Below are 12,100 nucleotides of genomic sequence, written 5' to 3' on the forward strand. Positions count from 1 at the left end.
TCCTCTGAGCACCAGCTTTTCTACTGGTTCAGAGTGGTGGGGACCTAAAGTTTTACTATAAAGAAAAAAAAAAAATACTCTGCAGTATCTTGTTTTTCATTCGTCAAGTCTTCAGTCTGCTGTCAGTGATCTGTAGTTTGGTTGATGAACAAATCCATGTCCATGTAGTGGACGTCCCCCTCAGTGAGAGAGGCAGATATGAGCTGAAACACAGGAATCAAACCAGGGACGCTGCTGTTATGGAGCTTAACTGGAACCATTCAGACACTGAAGCCCTCTGAACACATTTTAATTACAGCTGTGCAGAGACACACTGATGACTGACTGGAACACTATGATTCACATTTTACATTAACACCATCCTCACACATGTTTATATGTGACCACTAGAGGGAGAAGTTGGACTTTAAATACTAACATGGATACAGTACAATGATGTTTCCACAGTTTGTTATCAATTAAATAAGATACCAGCTATTCCTGTACAGCAAATCCGAACCAGATTTTTGTCAAAACTGTCACAGTCTTTGCTTCTAAACTTTTTACTCTAGTAATTGAATTTACAGTTATGTTTTCATTTGACATACTGTATTAACACAATTGATCTAAAATCAGACAACAAAAAACACAAAATCAGCATATTTTTTACTGTAACAACCACAAACATGTTTATTGAATCATATTTCATAACTTTAAATGCAAATATAAATTGCCAATTTTAAAATCCTATGCACAAGTTTTGCAAACAACCATTTCAAACTATTTACAGAACAATCAGCTGTTCAATAAGATGCCACACAAATTATTTGTGCCACTCCAAAAAAATATTTCTGTCCACTATAAAGGAGAACATCACAGCCTGATACCTGCAGGTCTGACAGCAGCAGGTGTATCACTCCTGTTTCTACCTGGAGACAGCAGTCGCCTCATTGTTCTGACACACAACACAAAACTATCCACAACACTACACATTAACTACACACTCCAAACGTCACAAATCTCTCTCATCTCAAAACTCTCTCTCGCCATCACTCTACCTAAACAACCAAATGTCATGTTACCATATAATTTTTTGATTGGTCGACATGGTGCGTTTTTCCACCAACATGAAAGGGCTGTTTTTCTTTTGTTTTTTTTTGTTTTTTTTTGCTCATAAGCAGTTCTCATAACTCATAAGAGTTCTTGCTAGCGCTGTCCTTAGACGTTAAACATGACGAAACTATTGAGGAAAAACGCCATGTAGATATTTTTATTATGACTCTGGTTTTACGTGGCCTATCAACACAATTTAAACACTGCTATAACTGGTATATATATCACCTTGTTGCTTTGTCTTTAAGTGGTCACGTGATTGGCTTACCACGACTACTTTATTCTTCCTCATACAAACAGCAGCACTCATGCGATTGTTTTGCTCCCCTGAGCTACAGGTGCCAAAAAGTGATCGTGATTGCCATCTGCGGGAGCGCGCGCAGCAGCTTAAAGCTGTAGCGGGTTACTTACAGCTACTTCCGTGCAGCTGATATAAGATGCAGTAAGCTGAACATAGTTTCAACCGTCTGTTTGTTGAAAAATAGTAACGTGACCGCTATTCTTGTTAGTAACGGTAGCAAAGTTGTAACTGTGACCCGTGGTAGGTACCTATTTAAAATAGGACAGAGCCGTAGGCGCACAGTCAGTTTAAAAGAGTTTAATTTTTAATACAAAAGAAAAGAAACAGTGTAACAGCGGCACCTAAAAACAATTAAAAACTTTACCTTATTAGAAACTATAAAACTGTAGGATTGCCCGTGAGCCAGGACAAGCACTGCGGGGAACCGTTTAAAAACATTTCGACATAGCACACAGGTTAAAAGTGGACGGCAACTCACACATGACCCCAAATGGGTAAAACACTATAGAAAAAGAAGGCAAATCTTCAGTGCCGTCTTCACTCAGGCCCACTGCTGTGCATGCAAAAGCGGGGAGACAAAAAAAAGGATTTGTTTTCCCTGCAGCGCCTTCACCGTCTGCGACAATATATATATAAAAAAGGGGTTAAAATACTAAAAGAATCAATATCTGTGGTGCCTACTGATACAAATGAAAACACACTGATGTGTCGGGTCCTTTGCCCGCAGCCAGAAATCCACCTGACAAAGCAGCAGCTCAGTACTCTGTAAATAAAAGGCAGGAGATCACTTAGCTGGACAGTAAAACACAGGAATATTCCTCAACTGAATTGGTTTTGTTACCTGTCCACAAGTTCGTGTCACACCCTAATAAATGTGGGTCAGTGGCGATGAAGTCCACTATACCGTTCTCACGGGAGCAATGTTTCCCACCTTACAAGGGTGCAAATAACTGTAAACCTCTGCCAACAGCCAGAGCTCAAGTGGTACATTTTTGTGTAACCTACAGTTCTAGCAGAAGTTTAGGGGAAGACCCGTATCAGACTTTCATAGTTAAGAAACACCAACTTGCCCAACTCGGACCAAGCACTCGCAGTTTCAGGTTTGCAGAGGAATACCCAATTGCCCACACCTGCGCTTATGAAAGGAGCAAAGACCAGCTCCGCCCACCAGGGGCGGTCCCGAGTCTCCAGGTCTCACCTGTCACATAACGATAGAAATAGTAATTAGATTACTCGATACTGAAAAAAGTTATTCCTGCAGTTATTTCCATGACTGGTATTCAGTGTGTTAGTTGGATGAGTTGACGATGAGAATGATTTCCTGTGCCGTTCCTGTGTTGTGCTTTTTGGTAATTTCAGTCTCTCTCTGAACGTGCTCCTGTGACTAGCCAAGTGGGTGGGAGGAATTATCCAACATTGTTTTTATTTTGGACAACATCTGCCCCTCCAACAGGGCCTTAAGGGAGTCCAGCTCTATCCCCAGAAGATTACTGGCCTTGTGGATCACTTTATTGAGTCTATTAGTATCAGCAACCCTCATTCTGCACCCCCAGCATGCAACAGCATAGAGGATCGCACTGGCCACAACAGAGTCATAGAGAATCCTGAGCATTGTCCAACAGATGTTGAAGGATCTCAGTCTCCTCAGAAAATAGAGACAACTCTGACCCTTCCTGTAAAGTGCTGTGGTGTTTTTAGCCCAGTCCAGTTTATTGTCAATGTGTACTCCAAGGTATTTATAGTCCTCCACTATCTCAAGATTTACCCCCTGGATTCAAACAGGAGTCAAGTGTTTCCTGGTCTTCCTGAAGTCCACGATCAGTTCCTTGGTCTTTGCCATGTTGAGCTGCAGATGATTCTGTTCACACCACATGACAAAGGAGTCGACCACAGCCCGGTACTCTGTCTCATCATCCCTGCTGATGGAACCAACCACCGCAGAGTCATCAGGAAACTTCTGAAGATGTGTGCGTCTCTGAGTACGTGACTTCCTGCCCGTCATAAAAGTCCATCTCCCTTTCAGACCAAAGTTATCCGGTTACAAACGTTGAAACCCTCACCCAGGTATCCCCTGGGGAATTTCCACTCAACATTAACTTCTCTTTGGGCGATCGTGGCTCAAGAGTTGGGAGTTCGCCTTGTAATCGGAAGGTTGCCGGTTCGAGCCCCGGCTTGGACAGTCTCGGTCGTTGTGTCCTTGGGCAAGACACTTCACCCGTTGCCTACTGGTGGTGGTCAGAGGGCCCGGTGGCGCCAGTGTCTGGCAGCCTCGCCTCTGTCAGTGCGCCCCAGGGTGGCTGTGGCTACAATGTAGCTTACCATCACCAGTGTGTGAATGGGTGGATGACTGGATATGTAAAGCACTTTGGGGTCCTTAGGGACTAGTAAAGCGCTATATAAATACAGGCCATTTACCATTTGTCTTACTTTCACAGTTCAAAGTGGGGGAGGGCCTCCTAGAAATCTACTCCTAAATTCATGACACACTCAGGCCTTTACTGCATCTAGGGCAGTGTCAGTGTCTCTACAATAATTCTACATCACACTAAACTCCAGTGATCCAGTACTGAAAAGAATCGACAAACTGATGATACCTTTGCTCAAAAAGTATTTTCTTCAAGATGGATGAAGACAGATTGACTCTTATGTCTGTGAAGGTTCTCAGTCATCCAGGTCATCGTAGTCAAAGGAGCTTGCAAAGAAAAGCGTCTGGACTTCTTTAAGTTGCTTGAAGACGTTTCACCTCTCATCCGAGAAGCTTCTTCAGTTCTAAGGTCAAATGGTGGAGAGTCCCAGATATAAACCTAGTGGGAGTAACCCCCCACAGAGGGACAAAAGGACCCCCTGATGATCCTCTAATCACCTGAGCCAAGGTGTGAAACTGGGTGTGGGTCCCAATCAGCCAGAGTTTCGGGTGAGTTCATTGTGAAACCTGGCCCCACCTTATCATGCGAATTCCTGAGATCAGATGGCCCAGGATGTGAGTGGGCGTTAAGGCGTCTGGGAAGGGATCTCAAAACTGGATTATAGATGGCAGAGAGTTGGTGTCGTAAACCCCCGCCTCTGTTCAAAGATGGTCGCTCACAGTGGACATAGATGGCTTCTTTCACTCCTCTTTCAAACCATCTGTCCTCTCTGTCCAAAATGTGAACATTGGCATCCTCGAAAGAGTGTCCTTTATCCTTAAGATGCAGATGGACTGCTGAGTCTTGTCCTGTGGAGGTGGCTCTTCTGTGTTGTGCCATGCGCTTGTGAAGTGGCTGTTTGGTCTCTCCAATGTAGAGGTCTGGGCATTCCTCGCTGCACTGTACAGCATACACCACGTTGTTAAGTTTGTGTTTTGGCATTTTGTCTTTCGGGTGAACCAGTTTCTGTCTGAGTGTGTTGCTGGGTCTGAAATGCACCGGGATGTCATGCTTGGAGAAAACTCTCCTGAGTTTCTCTGATACACCGGCTACATAGGGGATGACAATGTTGTTGCGTCTGTCCTTCTTATCCTCCCTCGCTGGTGTCTGGTCTTCTTTTCTGTGCCTCTTTGCTGACTTTAAGAACGCCCATTTAGGATAGCCGCACGTTTTGAGTGCTTCCTTTACATGTGTGTGTTCCTTCTTTTCCCCTTCAGGCTTAGAGGGAACATGTTCTGCCCGGTGGTGTAGGGTCCTAATTACTCCAAGTTTGTGTTCCAGAGGGTGATGGGAGTCAAAGAGGAGGTACTGGTCCGTGTGTGTGGGCTTCCGGTAAAATATGTAAAAAAATACACTGCACCCAACATAATTCATAGTTCAGCAATACTGATCAATCTAATAAACTTAAACCTATACCCTATTCTGGTATTTTAAAGAGTACTTAGCAGAAATATTTAGCAACCTAACTAATAGCAAAAAAAAAAAATAGTTAACCACCCCCCACCCTCCACCTCATGATGCTTAATCGACGTAATCAACTTTAATTTGATGCAGTGTGGGAAAAAAAACTGTGGCTGTAGCTACAACCGTAGCTTGCCTCCACCAGTGTGTGAATGTGAGAGTGAATGAATAATGGCATTGTAAAGCGCTTTGGGTGCCTTGAAAAGCGCTATATAAATCCAATCCATTATTATTATTATATTTTACATCAGATTAAAACTTTGGGTGTAAGATTCAGATAATTATTTAATAAAAGCTAAACATTTTAAATGAGAATAAGAAAGAAAAGTATGTCTTTGTGCCCCCTTTTCTCTGTTAATGCCATATCGGCCCCCCTGGCTAAACTTTGCCCGATATCCGATCCAGTAATTTAGGTCAGTATCAGACCGATACTGATATGTAATATTGGATCGGTCCATCTCTAGTAGTTATATGGCATTTTTGTTCATATAAAGCATAACATTGAGGCATATCAAATAATTCTTTACCAATTATTCGTAAGTTCTTTACGAAACTTTCTGTTCATTTTGAGTCTACATTTATGCCTGGTTGCATCCATTTCACACAGCGGAAGCAGTCTCAGTTTACAGATCTGTTTAGTGGTGATGTAAACAAAGTAGTCTGCCAAAGAGTATTCATCGGCAAGTTCAGTCAACACAGTCGCTCTGCTTGGACATGCAGTCAGCTCAAAGGCTCTGGAATGTTCCCTGTAAGCCTTCTCACTATGAAACACAAACTCTCCTGAGCAATACAATACAGGTGGACTTCAGATGTACAATGGAATTTCTTTGCAATAGTCTGAGCCATTTCTTCTTTCAAAACATCAACAGGAACTGTTGAGACATTTACGACCTGTAAAGGAATGTTTTCAATACTAGATGACCCAAATGATATGAATTAAAAATGACCACCTTACCTAAAATACCATTTGACAATTAAACATTTGTTATGTTTACAGGAGGGTACTGCAAGTCTCCAAGTTTATTAAGTAGAAAAATATTTAATTTCAAAAAAATTAAGAAACAGGAAAAAATATCTGTTCATGTTTTGTATTCCCTCCTCATTGTACTAAGAACACATCAATTGTTAAATAAAATACTATGCAACAGTTGCAACTTACAAACTTACAAATTTCAACAACCCACACACAACACAACAGTTTCCGTGGTAAAGCCAAACTAGCTTGTGTGCAGAATTTGAGTTATAAACAGTATCTACATTTTGAATAGCTAAGGCTTTCATATTAGGATATCATGCTTGTGCTAGCATGAAATTCTGCTATATTGTTACACTAATGTGTTAGCTAGCTAGAGTGGTATAAACAGCCAGATTTAAAAAAACTAGACAAAAATGTGAATAAATAGTACTGAAAAGAATCGACAAACTGATGATACCTTTGCTCAAAAAGTATTTTCTTCAAGATGGATGAAGATAGAACGACTCTTACTTTTCCAAGATGACCATGAAGCAGATCATGAGCTTTCCTGCCTCCTGTGGTTTAAAATCACATGTGAACTTGTGATATCGCGAGTCTTTAAGGCAGCTAACCACTCTTATTAGATTTTATCATGTCATATCAACAAGAATAAATTCAAGAGGTATTAAGTTGGTAAATTTTATGTAGATCTTATATGATTTTATTACATTCACCTTAGAAACAAACATTTATTTTGTTTGAATTACATGTTTGAGTCCTGTAAATGCGATAAGCTTGACTTCATCTACTTTTTCTCAGGCAAGTGTGAGCGAAAGTCTAATCCCTTTACTTTCAGGGCTGTGTCCACTTAATACTACACTGTATGGTTATATGGCATTTTAGTTCATATAAAGCACAACATTGAGACACTTCAAATGATTTCATCTGAACAGTATTCATGAGTTCTTTATGAAACTGTCTGTTCATTTTGAGTCTACGTTCATGCCTGTTTCCATCTGTTTCACACAGAGGAAGTGGCCTCAGTTTAGTGGTGATGTTGTAACTATGTTTGGTTAATGCCTCAACTCTGTGGTGTGCAGACAATCATAGACAACCAATTATTTATATTTTAGAGATTATGTTTATTATGTGGATATGAACAGAATGTTCTGGTCTGGCAGACACATTATACAAGAACAGTAGGTTTTAGTAGCACAGAAGCTGAATGTCATTTCAAAATTCAAAAGAATAAATCAACTTGTAGCTCTTCTCATTAAATAGGCAGTAATTTAACATGCTTGTTTCATATAGCAGGCACAAAGATGTTAATACACAAAACTGTGTGTTGTGCTCAATAACCCACCTCATACTGATATCCCATGAACTGCCAGATATTCAGCTCTGTTATTTATCTCCTATCTCTGAGAGGGGCTACTGAGCTAACACAGATCACAGGTTGTAATAATATCAGGTTAAATGTATAAATGTTCACACCGTTACATTCAAGGTGAGATCAAATCTGCACACATTCAAACAGCAGGTCAGGAAACTTTTACAGCGACAGGAAACAAAGACAAACATTGAAGAGTAACACGTGTAAAACTTTATCAGTAAACAAACTGGTATAAAAATAAAATAATAAATAATCTTGACGTGTTTAAACTGAAGAGTCTCCTTCATGGAACAACAAGTTAAGGCTTCATAGATCAGAGGAAACATGTGACTCTGCAGCTCCATGTAACACATTTCTCTTTGGTTTCATAATAATATCAGATTATTCAGTCACTCAGTTCTAGCTGATAAATGGACCCTGAGCACTTTGTGTTGTGTTTGTGTTGTCAGTCAGTGTCTGGAATTATTGTGTAACATCTAAACACGAGGATCAGTCTGAGTCTGACCTCACAAACAGCTGAACCTGAAGATGAAACAAACTCACTGATTCTGATATTGTGACAGAGACGACGCTGAATCCATCACTGTGAACAAACTTATTTCTGTTGAGATCAAAGACAAAGAAGATGTTTGTCACATAAAATGGTTTTTGTTGTTGAATATCACTGATCTTATTCTCAGATTTGTAACTTTTCTTTGTTTGAATGATGAAGTCCTGAATGTTCCACATATAAATAAGGCAAAAGTGTAAATAACACTGTTTAAGAACATAAACTCTTCCACTGAGATGAGCGACTAACCTGGAAGCTAAAACAAACTAATAACTAATACTGATGCACGCAAAGCAAACAAACAAAAACAGGAAGTTCAAATCTCTGAGAGCTGACTGATGTCTGTCCACATATCATCTTCTGAATGTTTAATAACACTAAATGAAGTCTGGCTCAGCAGGAGACTCAGACTCCAGGAGTTCAGCTGTAAAAACTCACGTTTCAAACAGACTGCAATTCAGCAGGTTGATGGTGCGGATCCTGACTCTTTGTTTTTTCATGTTTTCTGTAGATCAAAAAATCCACCAACAGCAGCAACAAGAAGAACAGCAAGAAATGACAGACCAACTTTCAGTCCAACAGATCCAGCCTCCTTCCCTCCATCTTCCTTCCCTCCATCCTCCTTCCCTCCTGCCTCCTTCCCTCCCTCCTCCTTCCCTCCAGCCTCCTTCCCTCCATCCTCTGTGTCTCCTCCTGTCTGACCTGCAGGTGAGAAACAGGTGTGAGGTGTCAGCTGTCAGGTAGGTGATGAGTGAAGAACAGAACAGAATCCATTTCCTCTTCAAACTGCTGTCAGACATTATCTACTGCACTCTGATCACATCACTCAGACCAGCTGCTTTCTACAAAGTCTCATCAACAACATCTTTAGAAACAAACATCAACAACCAGGAAGCAGCTTCACCTCTGATCACACACACACTCAACTCTACTCACTCACCTGGAGGGACAACATGAAGGTAGATGATGCTGATGGGCTTTGAACTGCCTCCACCTCTGGGAATGACAACACACTCGTATGTTCCAGTGTCATTAATTGTCACATCCTTCAGAATCAAAGACGCGTCTCCATCCTTCATCTGTCTGTCCTGCAGATCCACCCGGTTCTTAAAAGATGGATGCTGGTTGGCTGGAACAAACTGATCATCCTTGTACAAAAGCACATATTCATCTCTCAGGTCAGCTCTGCTCCACTTTAAAACAATGATGGGGTTTTAATTTGGAGCGCGACATGTCAGAGTGACGTCCTGTCCAGACTCAGCTGTGATGTTTTTCTGGTCTGAAAGAGGAAACAACACAGAGCAGATTGAAGTGAGACGCTGGAACTGACTGCAGGTCAGATTTGAAAGAAGCCCTCCCACTCTCAGCTTCATACAGCAAAGGGACTGTTACTCATATAACAACCTTCTCCTCAGCTGATCATTCACATTCTCTCTCACACACACACACACACACACACACACACACACACACACACACACACACACACACACACACACACACACACACACACACACACACACATACACACACACACACACACACACACCACTGTTATCTCTGCCTCAGTGCTTTCTCAGATTTGCACTCTGACCAGCAACAACTCAGGGTTCAGTATCCTGAGGAGAAAGTTCTTGTCCAAGGAGACTTTAACATGCAGGCTAGAGGAGCCAGTGATCGATCCACTGACCTTCAAACGGATAAATGATCCTCTATCTCGTGAGCTACGAATTAGGAATGGCCATGCACCACCCACAGAAAAGAGAAAGAGCTCTGAGATGGTTGCAGTGAATTTCAACAGTAGTAAAAATGTAATAAAATGTAATCTATTAGTCTCAAAGAAGTCATCCATTACAGGATTAAATGACTACAGGCCTGTCTCCCTGACATCTGTGGTCATGAAGTCCTTTGAGACTCGTGTTGAGACACCTGAAGGGCATCAAAGCCTCTGCTGGACACCCTGTAGTTTCCCTACTGGGCAAACAGGTCAGCTGATGATGCATCAGTATGGGACTGCAGTAAATCCTGCATCACCTCGACCAACCTGTCAGAGGACTACCAGCTTCCTCAAGATTCAAGATTCACATCAGGCACACAGACCATCAACAGTGGGCTTCACCAGAGGTGTGTTCTCTTGCCACTGGTCTTCTCTCTCTACACTAATGACTGCACCTCAGGAGAAGCATCTGTGAAACTCCTGAAGTTTGCAGATGACACCACTGTCACTGGTCTGACTGGGAACAATCAAGTTCTCCTAAAAACAGTAGGTGGACCAGTTGCTTCCAGTCAAAGACTGTCAACACTCCACCTTCCAGCCTTTCAACAACTGTGAATCACTTCAGATTATTAGGATCCACCTTTTCAGAGGAACTAGTCCTTACACATATAAACCATTTTTCATTAGTACCCAGTTGGATCAGCTCAACACTGTATGACTCAGCTCGACTATTTTTCCATTACAATTGAGAACAGCTTAATAAACAATCATATGATCCTATGAGCAAGCACTGTGGTGACAGTGGGAAGGAAAAACTCCATTTTAACACGAAGAAACATCCAGCAGAACCAGGCTCAGGGAGGGGAACGCATGTGCTGTGACCAAGGGGTGGAAGACAGGAATAATTGAGATATATGGACGGTTGGCAATTGGCCTATAATGAGCCAAGACAGCTGGGTCAGGAAGTTGCGTTTTTGAAGTAAAAGTTTACCAACTACCAGTTTGAAGGCCTGTGGCACGTAGCTGATTATTACAGACAGGTTGATCGTGTTTAAGATTGAAACATTAATTCATGGTAAAAGTCATTAACCAGGTACTAAAAAGTGCCCGTTATCAGGTACTACCACACGATGGAAAACTAAAAACCACGCTGAGCCAACTACAGTAGGTAGAAATGGAAAAAAAGGCTAATAGGCTATTAAAGAGAAGGCCCAGCAGAGGTTGTTTTCCTGTGGTAACTCAGGAATTGCAGCGTCTCAAAGTAAAATGCAAAAGCGTTTCAAAAAGAAGAGATTAATGCGGCAGCAAATCATTCGTACACTTCCTGTATCGCTAAATTAGTTCACGGACTTTCCCGTCAGAATGCGTCATAGAGCAATTTTAGTGGCTACAACTTAACACGCTGCACATATAAGATGGTTTCTCCCAGCAGATAGTTTATATTTCACTTTAATGTGCTGCGTGTAAACGAATCAGTAAACACTGGCGCTTCCTGCTGTTTTTAAACCGAAACTCTGAACCAGGAAATGTGTCCAGCATCTGTTAACGAGCTGAGCTAGAGACAGACACCTTCATGAAAACACTGGAGTTAAATTCAACATAACTCGTTAAGCCATTATTGAAAAAGATGCTCTAAGTTGTGGCATCTGAAGGTGCCACCGGGGATGCCAGTAACCGAGTCAGTCTTTCATCATATTTATCTCAGAATAAAGTACCGGCCAGTTTAAATAACAGCTTTACAACATGTTTGACTTTATAATAACTAAATTTAACCTGCACAGACGAAGGCAACCAGACAAGTCCACCAAAACGCAATATGTATTTTGGCAGCCATCACAGTTGAGGTAACGGGAAACAAGGTTTGATCAAACGCTTCCGCATTATGTGTTGTGATGCGTTTCGTTGCACTCGGAAGGCTGAGAAAGACCCTTGCCACTCGCTCGCACTGTGAAGGTTGTCGATTACTACTTTGCAAGCTAGAGCCATTCATTGATGAGTAGCAGAGCGGTGCAATGCTAGACTTGTTGCAGGTAAAACCATGACTACAGGTTGTTCATATTAGAGTTTGGTCAGTGCTCTGTGCACGGATTATTTAGCAAGTCTAAAATACACCACAGTGGGGAACAGATTCAAAAGATTTAGTTTTACTACAGGTACATTCCCCGCCTCCATCTTGGATTGTTAACTTGAGCTTCATGAAGCTGTTCTGACTTTCCCCGTTTGAAA

The 12,100-nt window shown here is 41.6% G+C and overlaps 1 protein-coding gene across 1 annotated transcript in view; it reads right to left on the reverse strand.

Annotated features, from left to right (window-relative positions):
* The window catches only part of LOC113010425 (tyrosine-protein kinase-like otk), a 54,622-nt gene extending 42,879 nt beyond the window's left edge, over nt 1–11,743 (reverse strand). Inside the window, 2 exon segments of the mRNA XM_026149454.1 lie at nt 9,098–9,436; nt 11,648–11,743. Of these exon segments, the coding sequence (XP_026005239.1) occupies nt 9,098–9,436; nt 11,648–11,708 (400 nt within the window). The 5' untranslated portion in view covers nt 11,709–11,743.
* Nucleotides 11,744–12,100: the final 357 nt, after the last annotated feature.

This window comes from Astatotilapia calliptera, chromosome 3 (genome assembly GCF_900246225.1).
Source record: "Astatotilapia calliptera chromosome 3, fAstCal1.2, whole genome shotgun sequence".
NCBI lineage: Eukaryota > Metazoa > Chordata > Actinopteri > Cichliformes > Cichlidae > Astatotilapia > Astatotilapia calliptera.